Source organism: Neoarius graeffei, chromosome 7, assembly GCF_027579695.1.
Source record: "Neoarius graeffei isolate fNeoGra1 chromosome 7, fNeoGra1.pri, whole genome shotgun sequence".
Classification (NCBI taxonomy): Eukaryota; Metazoa; Chordata; class Actinopteri; order Siluriformes; family Ariidae; genus Neoarius; species Neoarius graeffei.
Window position 1 is genome coordinate 47,738,681 of NC_083575.1, and position 18,142 is coordinate 47,756,822.

Consider the following 18,142-nt stretch of genomic DNA (forward strand, 5'->3'; position numbering starts at 1 on the left):
TTTCCCATAATGACTGGGTCCCAAGAGTGCAGACAACGTGCTCCGTGAGTGCATGCAGCTGCTTGAGCTGCGCCAGATTTAAGTGCGCAAAGGCATGACAGTCGAGTGTTCACCTGCTGTGTGACCACAACTTTTAGTTCATGCGTATATCACCATGCATCGCCACCAAAACGCTTCATCGATAACCCATCGCAAAGCATCGCGAGCTGTAGTATGACCGTAGCTTAATGAGGCGGATGTGACGTCGGAGGGAACCCAGCAATTCTACGAGTAAAAATGAGCTTCAACTTAAAAAAAAAATTGTGGCCCACGAGATGGCTCTTCTTTTTCATTTGGTTGAGAAACACTGGTCTATAGTAACTCAAATAAGCACTCTTTACAACCGTGGTGAGCAGAAAATCAGAATGCACAACACATCAAACCTTGAGGTGGATGGGCTATAACAGTAAAATACCACAATCAATGAGACTATCATGAGCACAGACTCACTGAAACTGGATAGTTGAAGACTGGAAGAAGACCAAGTAATTTATTTTTTTCCTAATCTTCAACTGTCTAGTTTAGGTGAGCCTGTGCCCACGAGAGCCTCAGATTCTTATTCTTGGCTGACAGGAGTGGAACCCAATGTGGTCTTCTGCTGTTGTAGACCGTAAACCTCAAGGTTGATGTTTTGTGTATGCTAAGATGCTTTTCTGAGTACCATGGTTGTAAAGAGTGATTATATGAGTTCCTTCCTGGCAGCTTGAACCATCTCATCTCATTATCTCTAGCCGCTTTATCCTGTTTTACAGGGTCGCAGGCGAGCTGGAGCCTATCCCAGCTGACTACGGGCGAAAGGCGGGGTACACCCTGGACAAGTCGCCAGGTCATCACAGGGCTGACACATAGACACAGACAACCATTCACACTCACATTCACACCTACGGTCAATTTAGAGTCACCAGTTAACCTAACCTGCATGTCTTTGGACTGTGGGGGAAACCGGAGCACCCGGAGGAAACCCACGCGGACACGGGGAGAACATGCAAACTCCGCACAGAAAGGCCCTCGCCGGCCACGGGGCTCAAACCCGGACCTTCTTGCTGTGAGGCGACAGCGCTAACCACTACACCACCATGCCGCCCAGCTTGAACCAATCTGGCCATTTTCCTCTGACCTCTCTTATCAACAAGGTGTTTCCACCCATAGAACTGTTGCCCACTCAATGTTTTTTGTTTTGTTTTATTGAAGCATTCTGTGTAAACTCTGGAGACTGTTCTGTGTGAAAACCCCAGGAGATCAGTAGGTTCTGAAATACTCAAACCAGTCCATCTGGTTTCAACATCCATGACACAATCAAAGTCACAGAGATTACACTTTTTCTTCATTCTGATGTTTGATGTGAACATAAACTGAAGTTTTTGACCTGTAGCTGTATGATCTTTTTGCATTCCGCTGCTGCCACACGATTGGCTGATTAGACAACTGCATGAATGTGCAGATGTACAGGTGTTCATAATAAAGTGGACAGTGAGTGCTTATAGGACAAACATTTTATTCCTTCATTCAATATTAATTGCCCCGAGATGGACTTTTTTTTTCTTCAATCATTCATCTCCAGTAGTTACTTTATCCTGGTCATGGTCAGGGTGAATCCTGGGAAAACTAGGGGCGAGACAGCAATACACCCTGGATGGGATACCAGTCTATCACAGAGCACCATGTACACACACACACACACACACACACACACACACACACACACACACACACACTTATGGGCAATTTAGCATAGCCAATCCACCTATAGGTATGTTCTTTGGGAGGTGGAAAGAAATTGGAGAACTGGGGCATGCACATGGACGTGGGGTGCAAAACTCAGGACAGTAACCTGAGGATTAAACCAAGGATGCTATAGCTGTAAAGGAACAACATTACTTGCTGCACTACTGCAGGTTTATAGTCCTGGATGCAAGTTCACTGTTGGGGTGGGTGCCCATTGTGGCGCACACACACACACACACACACACACACACACACACACACACACAAACCTTTTGGTTAGACTGCTAAGTAGTATTCATTGTCATGACCAGTCACTGCTCAGTTTAAGTTGTGATAAGAAGGAAAATACTGGGCATCTTTGTCATAAATAAGAAATATATTATGCACATGATCACCTCACAATTAATTGTACCTATAAGACACACTGCTTCTTTAATATACAACCATACACTTGCTTAGTTATTTACAGGAGCGGTAAACATTCCATAGTTCTGCCATTTCTGTGTTTGCATTTTAGAAAATTGTATTGAAAATACAAAGATCCATCCATTATCTGTAGCTGCTTATCCTGTGCAGGGTCGCGGGCAAGCTGGAGCCTATCCCAGCTGACTGTGGGCAAGAGGCGGAGTACACCTTGGGCAAGTCACAAGATCATCGCAGGACTGACACATAGACACAGACAACCATTCACACTCACACCTACAGTCAATTTAGAGCCACCGATTAGCCTAACCTGCATGTCATTGGACTGTGGGGGAAACTGGAGCATCTGGATGAAACCAACGCGGACACGGGGAGAACATGCAAACCCCACACAGAAAGGTCCCTGTCAGCCACTGGGCTTGAACCCAGAACCTTCTTGCTGTGAGGCGACAGCGCTAACCACTCCACCACTGTGCCGCCCTGAAAATACAAAGATATTATTACATATCCCATCTAATCTCATTATCTCTAGCCGCTTTATCCTGTTCTACAGGGTCGCAGGCAAGCTGGAGCCTATCCCAGCTGACTACGGGCGAAAGGCGGGGTACACCTTGGACAAGGTCATCACAGGGCTGACACATAGACAACCATTCACACTCACACCTACGGTCAATTTAGAGTCACCAGTTAACCTAACCTGCATGTCTTTGGACTGTGGGGGAAACCGGAGCACCCGGAGGAAACCCACGCGGACACGGGGAGAACATGCAAACTCCGCACAGAAAGGTCCATGTCAGCCACTGGGCTTGAACCCAGAACCTTCTTGCTGTGAGGCGACAGCGCTAACCACTCCACCACTGTGCTGCCCTGAAAATACAAAGATATTATTACATATCCATTTTGTATAAATACTACAAATTTCCTACCATGCTGCTATACACTTATGGTAATGCAAATGTTCTTGTTTTCCAATTAGTTATGGATAAACTATGTCATTCAGCAGGCTAAACTCTAATTACTTCAGATAAAATCCAAATCAAAAGTAGAATCTGAACGTCATCAGGGCAAACGCACACACCCCTCCCCACCATCACCCATTCACACGCCCCTCCAAACCAAAAAGAAACCTTCATGAGACTGCAAACTAAGGACAAACAAACAATGAGACTGAAAATAACTCATTTTGCAGGATGATGTTCTAACTGCAGAAGCACAAACAGAATATTGTCAATGACTAGTCACTCTTGGTTTAATGTCAGGCTATAATTAACAGCCACTAATTACAGATCACATGACTGTACACAGAACATCAGGGTACAGTTATTGTGTGGGTGCAGAGTATGAGCTGGAAGATGTGCAATGCTCCTTACGAGGATTCTCGAAGCTTTTTATGTGCATGGAGGAAGAATGCTAAACCCTCACTTTGATTTGCATTTTCTGTAATGGACAATAGACATACACACACACACACACACACACACACACACACACACACAAATACAACAAAAATGTTCAAAATGAATGCTATTATAACCAAAAAGCAACACACTGCATTGTTTTTTTCTTGTTTTTCAAATGTTTTATCATCCAGTTAACCTACATTTTGCAGACACATCTTGTAAATAGTACATACAAATGAAACGTAAGACATAATAAGCAAATCAGAGGTTTACACCGAAATGATTATTGCAGGACAGATATGTAATTTCCATTTACGAACTCACTGCATGGAAAACTATTAATACAGCCCTGCCCTCCCCACCTCTCTATTCTGCAGTGGATTATAAAGCAGCCAGCACTAATCCTAGCTTCTTGCTGTTTAGACTGAAATTAAGGACATTACTTAATACTAATGAAATATATATTTGGTTGTTTCAGTAACTTAAATGAAAGACAGCTTGCTTAGTGATCACCTAAAATGCTGGATTTCCCCATGTAATTTTGTCTGAGGCACATCATTGCCATTTTCTCCCCATCTATGGGCATTTGTTGCTGGAGTGCATAACTGTGGTGTCCCCATTTATCTGGCATCAGCATTTCACCATTAGAAGACACTGACACTGCACTCTGGTGGTAGCTCTACAAAACAGGCCAACTCCAATGCTGGTGTATCTACAGTACTAACTGCCATTCACTCACGTTGTTCTTAATTCCTAGGTTGACAGCAAATTGCCTTATTTTAAGTATCATACAATGTCCTGTGTATATCTTTTTTTAAAGGTCTGACAAAGAGGACAACGTGTATCATGGATGAGTCCGAGAGGGCCCGTTTTTGAGGGGTGTTTTGAGCAGAGGTAGACAAAGTACCTACCCAACTTCATTACTTAAGTCAAAGTACAGATCCCACTGGTCAAATGTTACTCCGATACAAGTGAAAGTTGTACAGTCAACTTAAGTTAAAGTACTGAAGTACTTGCTTTTAAAAATACTTAAGTATTAAAAGTACATTTTCTATCAACGCATTGTTGCCACAATGCTTACAAAACCTAATGCCGTTACCAAAGACAGAAATGTGAACTCACAAAATGAATGCATGCTGTGCATCATGGTGGTTTAACGTTAAGCTAGCTAGCTAGTCAGCGAAGCTCCACCTGACATGCTAGCAAACTCTTTTCAAACTCGAAATCATATTGGGTAGCTAACGCAACTAGAAAAGAAAGATTTCTACATTGTTTATTTGGCAAGATTATGCTAAAACATATTTCTGAAAGGACTTCAGATAAGTTAATGTTATTCACGTTAGCGTAACTCCATTTTTACATGCTAACTAACAGTGTCCAAGTTAACTAGCTATGTGTAAACATTAGCCGTGGACAAGGCGATGGCAACTTGGCGGGCAAATCCATAGAAAGTCATTTGACTAACCAGACTGCACAGCTATTGCAATGTTATCGCTAGCTCTAAAAGCACAGACAACTTCATTGCAAGCTTTCTCTTGGAATAAAACGTTTATATACCTCAATATGCTTCCGCAGGTTGGACGGCGAGTTTTTGTAGGCCGTGATGTGGTTCGTTTTAGGCAAACATTTAAAACCAAACGACTCTTTATTCCTTTCCGAAAACCGAAACATGGGTTCCAGGTATGGCCATGGGTGTGTGCGTTCCCTAGAAGAACCGCCTCTTTCCATTCTGCCATCAACTGATCGTGTTAAATAATGCTGCGGAGAAATCATTGAACTTGATTTTATAGTCTATAGACATGACGTAACCCTAGTGATTACTGATCGTCGGTCTCTGTTTTTTTCGCAGGTGACACGGTCACGTTTTAGAAAAGAAAAAAAAACATCCACTTTCAAAGCTGCTTCATAGTAACGAGGACCCTGATAGAAATGTAGTGGGCTGAAAAGTACGATATTTGCTTTTCAAATGTAGTGAAGTTAAAAGTCATAAATTTCCCCCCAAAAAAATACTCAAAGGACAGATACTCAAAAAGTGTACTTACAGTGGTGCTTGAAAGTTTGTGAACCCTTTAGAATTTTCTATATTTCTGCATAAAAATGACCTAAAACATCATCAGATTTTCACACGAGTCCTAAAAGTAGATAAAGAGAACCCAGTTAAACAAATGAGACAAAAAATATTGTACTTGGTCATTTATTTATTGAAGAAAATGATCCAATATTACATATCTGTGAGTGGCAAAAGTATGTGAACCTTTGCTTTCAGTATCTGGTGTGACCCCCTTGTGCAGCAATAACTGCAACTAAACGTTTGCGGTAACTGTTGATCAGTCCTGCACACTGGCTTGGAGGAATTTTAGCCCATTCCTCCGTACAGAACAGCTTCAACTCTGGGATGTTGGTGGGTTTCCTCACATGAACTGCTTGCTTCAGGTCCTTCCACAACATTTCGAATGGATTAAGATCAGGGCTTTGACTTGGCCATTCCAAAACATTAACTTTATTCTTCTTTAACCATTCTTTGGTAGAACGACTTGTGTGCTTAGGGTTGTTGTCTTGCTGCATGAACCACCTTCTTTTGAGATTCAGTTCATGGACAGATGTCCTGACATTTTCCTTTAGAATTCGCTGGTATAATTCAGAATTCATTGTTCCATCAACGATGGCAAGCCATCCTGGACCAGATGCAGCAAAACAAGTCCAAACCGTGATACTACCACCACCATGTTTCACAGATGGGATAAGGTTCTTATGCTGGAATGCAGTGTTTTCCTTTCTCCAAACATAACACTTCTCATTTAAACCAAATATTCTATTTTTGTCTCATCCATCCACAAAACATTTTTCCAATAGCCTTCTGGATTGTTCACGTGATCTTTAGCAAACTGCAGACGAGCAGCAATATTCTTTTTGGAGAGCAGTGGCTTCTCCTTGCAACCCTGCCATGCACACCATTGTTGTTCAGTGTTCTCCTGATGGTGGACTCATGAACATTAACATTAGCCAATGTGAGAGAGGCCTTCAGTTGCTTAGAAGTTACCCTGGGGTCCTTTGTGACCTCGCCAACTATTACACGCCTTGCTCTTGGAGTGATCTTTGTTGGGTGACCACTCCTGGGTAACAATGGTCTTGAATTTCCTCCATTTGTACACAATCTGTCTGACTGTGGATTGGTGGAGTCCAAACTCTTTAGAGATGTTTTTTTCACCTTTTCCAGCCTGATGAGCATCAACAACGCTTTTTCTGAGGTCCTCAGAAATCTCCTTTGTTCGTGCCATGATACACTTCCACAAACATGTGTTGTGAAGATCAGACTTTGATAGATCCCTGTTCTTTAAATAAAACAGGGCGCCCACTCACACCTGATTGTCATCCCGTTGATTGAAAACACCTGTCTCTAATTTCACCTTCAAATTAATTGCTAATCCTAGAGGTTCACATACTTTTGCCACTCACAGATATGTAATATTGGATCATTTTCCTCAATAAATAAGTGGCCAAGTATAATATTTTTGTCTCATTTGTTTAACTGGGTTCTCTTTATCTACTTTTAGGACTTGTGTGAAAATCTGATGTTGTTTTAGGTCATATTTATGCAGAAATATAGAAAATTCTAAAGGGTTCACAAACTTTCAAGCACCACTATAAGTACAATACTCAAGTAAATGTACTTCGTTACTGTCCACCTCTGGTTTTGAGTTGACATCGTGCTACACTCACAAGGTAAATATAGTGAATGTAGAAGGGTCACTGTTCGAAATGATGCTAACCATTTCTTGTGAATCCATTTTGTCCTTGGAGTTTAAAACGATATCGTGCGTCAGGGATCAGCTTTCCATTACATAAACAAATCAGTAGCTCAACCACAAGTCATATAAAGCTTGATTTTTATTTCTTTTTCCAGCAGTGTCTATTTTGAGTATACAACAAAACGAATACATAAACCAATCAAGTAAAATGTTAAGCACAAAAAGCAGTAAATCACATTCCATTTTTTATTTTTTAAATCCATGATAAAGCATACACTAACTTCCATTTTGCTCTGCACACTTAGATCCCAGAGTATGGCATAACTCAGAATTGGTGTTACAACAGGCCATAGCAGAGACTGTTTCTACTGACCCTTTCTTGTTATTGGTGTCGTTTCTACAATTCCTGAACATGGTAAACAACATTTTAAAAAAATCTTTATTTGGTATTTAGCTGATAGTATAAATCTCTATAAAATAAAACCATTTAATAGGGATGCACCTATCTGATATGGAGTGCTGGTACGGTATCACGGCTGATATTGGTGTGAAACACTGACACTGAATCAGATTCAACTTTATTCAACTGATTTCATTAGATCAGATGTTTTCATATCCAGTCCGCTGACATTTTATGCCATTAAAGTAAATGATGACTGAATGAGTGACAGCAAAAAGTCACTCATTTACAAAGAGCAGGTGTATTGGATCAGCACTGGGTACCAGCATCTTGATATTGGATCAAAAACGGAAAAATGGGATCAGTGCATCCCTCCCATCTCATTAAAAAAAATAAAAAAAGAATCAACCAATCAATAACAGTGCTTATTTCTAAGTGCTTATTTCACTTATTTCTTATTGTGTAATATATGCAAAATAATTGCCCAGTTAAAGGAAAAAATATGGGCTGCTTTTTTATAAAATAAAGATTTACATAAAAATACAGCACAGATATCTTGTACATGACATTATGCAGTATATGCAATTACATAATTATGGCAACAACATGCAAATGTAGATAAGAGCATTTTCAGAGTAGGACAATACATGGGGCGTCACCACAAAACGAGTCCAGTTTCCGAGGCAAAGTGATTTGAAACGAGAGTGTGTCCCAAAAAAAAAAAAAACCCTGACCCATAAATCTTTTATCTTTTGCTGTAAATATATTCCTTAACCTATAAAATATCTTTCACCATAATATTTTACGGGCGGCACGGTGGTGTAGTGGTTAGCGCTGTCGCCTCACAGCAAGAAGGTCCTGGGTTCGAGCCCCGTGGCCGGCAAGGGCCTTTCTGTGCGGAGTTTGCATGTTCTTCCCGTGTCCGCGTGGGTTTCCTCCGGGTGCTCCGGTTTCCCCCACAGTCCAAAGACATGCAGGTTAGGTTAACTGGTGACTCTAAATTGACCGTAGGTGTGAGTGTGAATGGTTGTCTGTGTCTATGTGTCAGCCCTGTGATGACCTGTGGCGACTTGTCCAGGGTGTACCCCGCCTTTCGCCCGTAGTCAGCTGGGATAGGCTCCAGCTTGCCTGCGACCCTGTAGAACAGGATAAAGCGGCTACAGATAATGAGATGAGATAATATTTTACTGTCAAGCTACCTATAAAATATATGACTTAGTTGGCCAAATAAATGTGTGCCATGCTTTAATTTTAGTTTATACATCACAATGTTTATCACTGTTTTTCTCCAAACTTGATTTTCTGTTAAGATGACGATACCTTAAAAACATGTCTGCCAATTTCTCTGGATTGGCTGCACCAAACGTAACTTATTTTTAACTTCTTTTCAAAATGCAACTTATTTTGAAGATAATTCAACTTTATTACCCAAGATTTAGAATATTGAATCAAACAACTTCTCTTTTTTTGACCAAGTGGACTCGTATTGTGGTGACCTGCCTCATTGTTTGTATGAACACCGTATGGCACACACTTTTATCTTCTTCAGTGTGACAAAAGCTGCAGCTTCTTAATCACTTCCACCACAAAGCTTCAACAGCAATTTCTTGTAATCGCCAGAAGTGTCTCCCTGCAAACCCAGAAATCATACACTATTAAAACACATCAAAGACTGCACTAATGTATATACAACCTTATTATAGCTTGGTCAAATCATTAACTTTACAATGACCATGGATAGAAGAGACAGTAAATTAGATTTGGGGATCACAGCAAAATTGCACACATTTAATAATGGTCTGAGAATTAAACATGGACATTCACATACGTATACATAATTATTAATTTCTATTCCACATTATTATTATTATTCCTGGTGTCTTCTACGACATATTAGACTTTTTAAAATGGTGTAAATAAATTTAGTGTGTCCGGCAACAGAAAGGACAAAAAAACAAAACAAAAACACACACACACACACTGGGCAGCACGGTGGTGTAGTGGTTAGCGCTGTTGCCTCACAGCAAGAAGGTTCTGGGTTCGAGCCCCGGGGCTGGCGAGGGCCTTTCTGTGCGGAGTTTCCATGTTTTCCCTGTGTCTGTGTGGGTTTCCTCCAGGTGCTCCGGTTTCCCCCACAGTCCAAAGACATGCAGGTTAGGTTAATATGGAGCAGCCTTGGGCTGAAGTGCCCTTGAGTGAGGGACCTAACCCTCAACTGCTCCCCGGGCACTGTAGCATACAGTGGTCTTGAAAGTTTGTGAACCCTTTAGAATTCTCTACATTTCTGCATAAATATGACCTAAAACATCAGATTTTCACACAGGTCCTAAAAGTAGATAAAGAGAACCCAGTTAAACAAACGAGACAAAAATATTATACTTGGTCATTTATTTATTGAGGAAAATGATCCAATATTACATATCTGTGAGGGGCAAAAGTATGTGAACCTCTGCTTTCAGTATCTGGTGTGACCCCCTTGTGCAGCAATAACTGCAACTAAACGTTTCCGGTAACTGTTGATCAGTCCTGCACACCGGCTTGGAGGAATTTTAGCCCATTCCTCCGTACAGAACAGCTTCAACTCTGGGATGTTGGTGGGTTTCCTCACATGAACTGCTCGCTTCAGGTCCTTCCACAACATTTCAATTGGATTAAAGTCTGGACTTTGACTTGGCCATTCCAAAACATTAACTTTATTCTTATTGTTAGTTTTATCAGACATCTAATTTTTTAGGTTTGTTTACCTGACATGTTTCGACGTACGACTGTCGTCTTCCTCAGAGTGTCACCGGATATTATTGGTGACGCATCTTTTATCAGCTGATGTTTCCGAAGGCGTGGCCTTCCTGTCTGGATTGACAGGTCGGTCATGCCTTCTACTGTCAGTCCCCTGACAGTAGAAGGCGTGACCGACCTGTCAATCCAGACAGGAAGGCCACGCCTTCGGAAACATCAGCTGATAAAAGTTGCGTCACCAATAACATCCGGTGACACTCTGAGGAAGACGACAGTCGTACGTCGAAACATGTCAAGTAAACAAACCTAAAAAATTAGATGTCTGATAAAAAAGAAAAACTAACAATATTCAATATAAGACATAATGAATGTAATCGAAAAACTTTATTCTTCTTTAACCATTCTTTGGTAGAACGACTTGTGTACTTCGGGTTGTTGTCTTGCTGCATGACCCACCTTCTCTTGAGATTCGGTTCATGGGCAGATGTCCTGACATTTTCCTTTAGAATTCGCTGGTATAATTCAGAATTCGTTGTTCCATCAATGATGGCAAGCCGTCCTGGCCCAGATACAGCAAAACAGGCCCAATCCATGATACTACCACCACCATGTTTCACAGATGGGATAAGGTTCTTATGCTGGAATGCAGTGTTTTCCTTTCTCCAAACATAACGCTTCTCATTTAAACCAAAAAGTTCTATTTTGGTCTCATCCATTCACAAAACATTTTCCAATAGCCTTCTGGCTTGTCCACGTGATCTTTAGCAAACTGTAGATGAGCAGCAATGTTCTTTTTGGAGAGCAGTGGCTTTCTCCTTGCAACCCTACCATGCACACCATTGTTGTTCAGTGTTCTTCTGATGGTGGATTCATGAACATTAACATTAGCCAATGTGAGAGAGGCCTTCAGTTGCTTAGAAGTTACCCTGGGGTCCTTTGTGACCTCGCCGACTATTACACGCCTTGCTCTTGGAGTGATCTTTGTTGCGTGACCACTCCTGGGGAGGGTAACAATGGTCTTGAATTTCCTCCATTTGTACACAATCTGTCTGACTGTGGATTGGTGGAGTCCAAACTCTTTAGAGATGGTTTTTTCACCTTTTCCAGCCTGATGAGCATCAACAACGCTTTTTCTGAGGTCCTCAGAAATCTCCTTTGTTCGTGCCATGATACACTTCCACAAACGTGTTGTGAAGATCAGACTTTGATAGATCCCTGTTCTTTAAATAAAACAGGGCGCCCACTCACACCTGATTGTCATCCCATTGATTGAAAACACCTGACACTAATTTCACCTTCAAATTAATTGCTAATCCTAGAGGTTCGCATACTTTTGCCACTCACAGATATGTAATATTGGATCATTTTCCTCAATAAATAAATGACCAAGTATTATATTTTTGTCTCATTTGCTTAACTGGGTTCTCTTTATCTACTTTTAGGACTTGTGTGAAAATCTGATAATGTTTTAGGTCATATTTATGCAGAAATATAGAAAATTCTAAAGGGTTCACAAACTTTCATACACCACTGTAGCTGCCCACTGCTCTGGGTATGTGTGTGTGCTCATTGCTCATGCGTGTGTGTGTTCACTGCTTCAGATGGGTTAAATGCAGAGAGGAATTTCACCGTGCTTAAGTGTACGTGTGATAAATAAAGTTGTTGTTCTTCATTAAACTTATAAAGAGTAGTGAGGGTGCAGGAGCATTAGAGAAAGAGTTTACTTACAGAAATGTCCGTGTAGAGAGACTTGCCATACGTCCTCACATATGCCTGGCGGATGTCCAACATGTCTACCTCTGAGCGAGACACCATAATGCGGACCAGGGTGCGGTCTTTGGTTCCCAGTCCCTGCACACACCAGATAACACTTTAACTTTAGTTACACAGCTCGGACTCAAAGTGAAGCTTTTGTCTCAAGTTGCACAGCCTTAGAATGAAGAGTCTTACCTTCATGGATTTGTAGAGTCTCTCAGCAAAGTAGGCTGGTGTGTCTTTAATGCACTTCACTGCAAACAAGACATTTTAGGTTTGACACTTTCAAATATTTCCAGTACACTGTCAATCAGAAATACTAAAACTGTACAATGACGACTGACTGGATGAAGAAAGAAACATCGGAGTGGTTTATAAAACAGCAGTTAACATTAAAACTAACCAAAACTCAGCCAGGAGAGATGTACAGAAACACACAAAAAAAGCATACACTTCAAATATGAGAGGGGTTCAATGAGAAACATACAGAAACACACAATCCATGCATTGCACACTCAGGAAAAAGGCAGAACACAGCAACGTGTGACAAGGAGAATATCAATCATAGCGGTGATGAACTCAGTGTGTGGCTTAGCAAATTACCCTTAGCCTGAGGGTGGACAGCAGGGTAGAGGACAATTTGAGAAACACAAAATAGTTAAAGCAAATACATTAATCACAAAAAAAAATAATAATGTGAGATTATTTCTCTAAAGGGACTCATTTTTGTGTTCTACAAGGTTACATACGAAGGTATGATCATATCAAAATATTCTGATGTCATGATAACTATACAGTACTTCACTTCACCATGACATATGTGCTGTATAATCTATTTCGTGACATACTCTTATGTGGCGGTTTATTAGGTACACCTAGCTGATAATTACACTCACTGGCTATTTAAGCAATAAACCAACCACAGGTACACTTTGTATACAGTTTACATGTTGTCTACAGTTCGAGAACAGGACGTTAACCAAAAATATCTTGCCAACAGTGGCACTGTGGTCAGAAATTGACACAGATAGAGAGTTGAATAAAACAAATTCTGCTTTGGAAAACAGGCACTGTATTTTTTAACTATACTACAGCAGGCCCGGCCCTTACCAATTTGACACCCTAGGCAAGATTTTAGGTGGCGCCCCCTCCCCAACACCAGTTAAAGCCACTGATAGTGTATCTATACTAACAAGAAATTGAATAGCTTTGTCTTAAAACATTCTTTTATTTAAACAAAAAAATTGCACGTTCAAAATACTTAATTAAAGGCATTAAATAAAGAAATTGCACATTCAAAATATTTAATACTGAATTAAAAAAGAAACAAATGCAAAATATGAACTGAATATATGAAACATAATATAAATGGCTTACATAAAGTATTACATTTACAGTACTCCCAAAATAAAAAATGTAAACAAGTATTGTAATTCGTAAATGCAATATAAATAAGGCATTTTGACATTTTTTCAGCTTGCATTAAAGCACGACCATCCTCCCCAAGTAGTAGTCTAGCATATGTAAAGCCTGGTCGGACGAGAGGGGGCGCCTTGGGAAAGTAACAGGTCTATTAATGATAATAATAATTATTATTATTTACTGAATTCTTCACCACCCACTCGGTGAGTTGCTTTTGTGTCTTCTTCCTTTACAGGAGAGAAACTGTGCCATTTATGCTATTTGTAAAGAGAACACATCTGAGTGCTTGTTTCGTTTCCCTGCAGTCTTGACGCACTGAGATTGTTTCTTGTTTTAAACGCGTTTATTATATTTTCCTCCAGGAAGCTCTTCGCAACATGGTTGCTTGAATGAGCTGCTAAACTGTCATTTTAATGAGAACACAGATCAACAAAGCAACTTTGTTTTATTTAAAAAAAAAACGTGCCAGGCACCATTGGAATATCTCGCTGCGAAACGTGTTCGGTGCATAAAAGACCTTTACTTCAGCCCAGACTGCTCAACGACACCGACAGACTGCTCCAAGTGCAGCCATATTCAAAACAAGCAACAGATCTATGTCAGTTATCAACGTTATGCAAAAACACTCTTTAGCCAACAACACTTAGGCTATTACATGGCCAAAACAGAGAATAGCCGCGGACGCGCACTTGCGCGCCCGAAGACACACTATAGACAGGGCGAACCACTGTTGAGCGCTTATTGTTTCATGATTAACAACCACCACCCCACCCCACCCCGCTTTTTTTGACAAATCGCACCCTGACTACATGCTTTGCTGTACAATTAAATTAGACTAAGACATTATAATGCTGACTCGTTTTCAGAATAGTGGAAGTCATCATTTTTCTCCCCCCGTTTCTGCGCCCCTGGATGGACGCAGCGCCCTTAGCATTTGCCTATATTGCCTATGCCACGGGCCGGCTCTGTACTACAGGGTGGACCAAGAAAGTTGCCAGTCAGCGCAAAGTGTTTAAAAACGCTAGCATCTGACAAACTGTCAGTAACTGCAGGGCTTTCCTCAGAAAAAAAAAAAAAATCTCAGAGCGGTGCTACTGATGTGGCCCGGCCTAGAGGGCCCTGAAGGCTGCTAGTGGGGGTCCAGGGGCATGCTGCCCCGGAAAATTTTGAAATTAGAGACTTCAAATGGTGCATTCTGGTGGCGTCTAGGGCTGATTTAGGGACAATTCAACATTATTAAATTTACTGTTTTTTACCTTGTCAAATATGCAAGGGGCAAAATTAGATTTGAAATGAAAACACTTTGTAGCACGCCTCTTCATTGTCCGGTTCCAGGATGCCAGGAACAGAATCGAGGTAAATTCACAACTGTGCCCTCTCGTGGCCAGCGCCTAGAACGTTTTTATGTATGGTTGCGAATGGCAGTCAGTGCATGCAGTGAAACCCTTTATTTTCACTTCTGGGTTGAGTACCAGGATAGTCTAGATCTATAGATTACAATATGTTCCTGTTTCTATAGTTATTACTCATTTTCAGAGGGGAATAGGAGATATTTAGGTGCGGAAAGTACTCGGCATTGTTCAATTCATGGTATCGATTTTTTTTGGTGTGCAAGTGACAGCGTGGCATTGATGCTGCACAGTGTGGCGGAGCGCCGCGTGTCCGTGCTTTGGGGAAAGCCCTGAACTGTATACACACAAAATACACTCGTGAATGTGTGCAAGTTAGGCAGATACAAAAAGTATATGAAATTTACATTTCAAATTTATATTTATTATATTGTATAGTTTCATTATCCAGCCATGGTGAGAGAAACCGGGTGAGCAAAGTTAAAACGTCTTACCAACAGCCAGCATGCCACTCTCCAGATCTCCAGACATCTCCCTCTCGATACTCTTCTCAATGTCTCGGCCACACATGCTTTGGTATTCCTGGAACACTGCGCAAACACACACGCAGTTCTTAAAACTTTAGTCGTGTCGAAAAACACTCATTCATGCTGCATGTCTGCCCCAATATAAATAAAAAACAAAAGATTTTGCTTCAATTATGGCATTGAGCAAGAATGGCAGCGACTTCATACTATTAATACTTTGAAACACTTTAATACTGTGGCATCTTTTGGTGAAATTATTATATTAGCAAAAGACACAACAGCTGATGACCAAAAGAAGAGCAAAACTTCAGGTCCTTGTTTATACCAACAAACTCGTCTAACAAGCCCATAATTTATCTATTTGTTTGGAAACTCTGACATTATGCTGGTCCTTGGATAATTAATAAACTGTTTTGGCAACAGTGCTATGATTGGGACTAGATTTCCAGGCATGGAAACAATAAAACCATGCAAACATGGTCAACACAGCAAGTACCACCTGTTATGTATGTGTGTGTAGTTATTGGTAACGTTTATAAAAGAAAGCTCAAAATCAGTAGTGATATGTATGAATGCATTTTTATTGTTGCTTACTTTATATAATTTATGAATAAATGACTAATCTACTAAATAACTTGTAATTAGAACAAAGACTAATTTTGTTCAAAACTATACATTTTTGAAGTAAATCTGTTCCATCCAGCCATTATCTCTATCGCTTGCCTGTCAGGGTTGCGGGGGAAGCTGGAGCCGATCCCAGCCGACTTCGGACAAGAGGCGGAGTACACCCTGGGCAGGTCACTCATCTAATCACAGGGCTAACACAGAGACAAACCACCATTCACACTCACACGTATGGGCAAGTTAGAATAGCTAGGACATCCTCATGTCTTTGCACTGTGGGAAGAAACTATGCAAACTCCACACAGAAAGGCCTCAGTTGGCCACGAGGTTCAAACTCAGAACCTTCTTGCTGTGAGGGGATGGTGCTCACCACTGCACCACCGTGCCACCCTAAATTTGTCCCATGGCCACTAATAATTAGATGGTATATATTTATTTAACAGTCATTCCACAAAACTGAGCCATACATGAGCTGATAGCCGGCAAGGCGTGTAGCACTGAGTTGGCTATAAGCCATGTAGGACGAGATTGAGTGGAATAACGGTTTTATTATATCCACAGTCACTGGATTTTGAGAAACAGAGCACTTTTATTTTTTGCAAACTTGATGAACAAAAAAACTTTATACGGGGCGTCGTGGCTCAGGTGGATAAGGCGCCATACCATAAATCCGGGGACCCGGGTTCGATTCCGACCTGAGGTCATTTCCCAATCCCTCCCCGTCTCTCTCCTGCTCATTTCCTGTCTCTACGCTGTCCTATCCAATAAAGGTGGAAAAAGCCCAAAAAAACCCTCATCTCATCTCATTATCTCTAGCCGCTTTATCCTTCTACAGGGTCGCAGGCAAGCTGGAGCCTATCCCAGCTGACTACGGGCGAAAGGCGGGGTACACCCTGGACAAGTCGCCAGGTCATCACAGGGCTGACACATAGACACAGACAACCATTCACACCTACGGTCAATTTAGAGTCACCAGTTAACCTAACCTGCATGTCTTTGGACTGTGGGGGAAACCGGAGCACCCGGAGGAAACCCACGCGGACACGGGGAGAACATGCAAACTCCACACAGAAAGGCCCTCGCCGGCCACGGGGCTCGAACCCAGGACCTTCTTGCTGTGAGGCGACAGCGCTAACCACTACACCACCGTGCCGCCCCCAAAAAAAACTTAAAAAAAAAAAAAACTTAAAAAAAAAAAAACTTTATACAAAACGTCCGACAAAATCCTTTCCACTTAGAATGTAAAGAAACCGGTGAAATGACAGTAGCAATTTGTGAAAAATGAGATAATTCTTGGGTGGGGGGGAAATATATATGTTCTAACCAACAAATACCTTTATTCCATATTTTGTTGCTTTTTTTGGGGGGGGGGGGGGGGGGGGGGTTCTTCTTCTTTAGGATTTTTTAAAGGTGCATTACCGCCACCGACTGGGCTGGAGTGTGGAACAGGCGATATTGAGGAAAAACAAACAAAACAAAAACAAACAAAAAAAAAACCAAAAACGTGCTGGGTTTCTTAAAAATCCAGTGAATGTGGATATAATAAAACCATTATTCCACTCAATCTCGTCCTACATGGCTTATAGCCAACCCGGTGCTACGTGCCTCGTCGGCGATCGGCTCATGTACGGCTCAGTTTTGTGGAGTGACTTTAGCCATTTCTGTTTCTTTTAAAGACGATAATTTTGGGGGGTTTTGTTTTTGAGTGGAGTTTTTATTTCATCCTCAGCTGATTCAGCAACACGCTCTGCCATTTTGTTTTTCTCTACTCACAGTATATGAGCTGATATCCTAGCAGTAGTATAGCCAATCAATCAGAGCACACAATTACGCGTATCCAGTGATTTTGGATAGCATATATAAAAAATAAAAAATTTCTAAACTCATTATCATAAATGATGCAAGGCAGCAAATTCCAATAAAGTGCACAGCTTTATCTTCATTCATGTATAAATCTGTAAACTGTGAGTTCTGTAAACATGGAAACAAAGCT

General features: G+C 41.1%; 1 protein-coding gene across 2 annotated transcripts in view; it reads right to left on the reverse strand.

Annotated features, from left to right (window-relative positions):
* Positions 1-7,457: 7,457 nt before the first annotated feature.
* Positions 7,458-18,142, reverse strand: part of anxa11a (annexin A11a) — a 33,674-nt gene continuing 22,989 nt past the window's right edge. For both annotated transcript variants that reach the window (XM_060925811.1, XM_060925809.1), the window contains exons 12-15: positions 15,493-15,588; positions 12,423-12,481; positions 12,201-12,323; positions 7,458-9,366 (exon numbers count right to left, since the gene is read on the reverse strand). In XM_060925811.1, the coding sequence (XP_060781794.1) occupies positions 9,307-9,366; positions 12,201-12,323; positions 12,423-12,481; positions 15,493-15,588 (338 nt within the window). In that variant the 3' untranslated portion in view covers positions 7,458-9,306. The remainder of the gene's footprint in view (positions 9,367-12,200; positions 12,324-12,422; positions 12,482-15,492; positions 15,589-18,142) is intronic.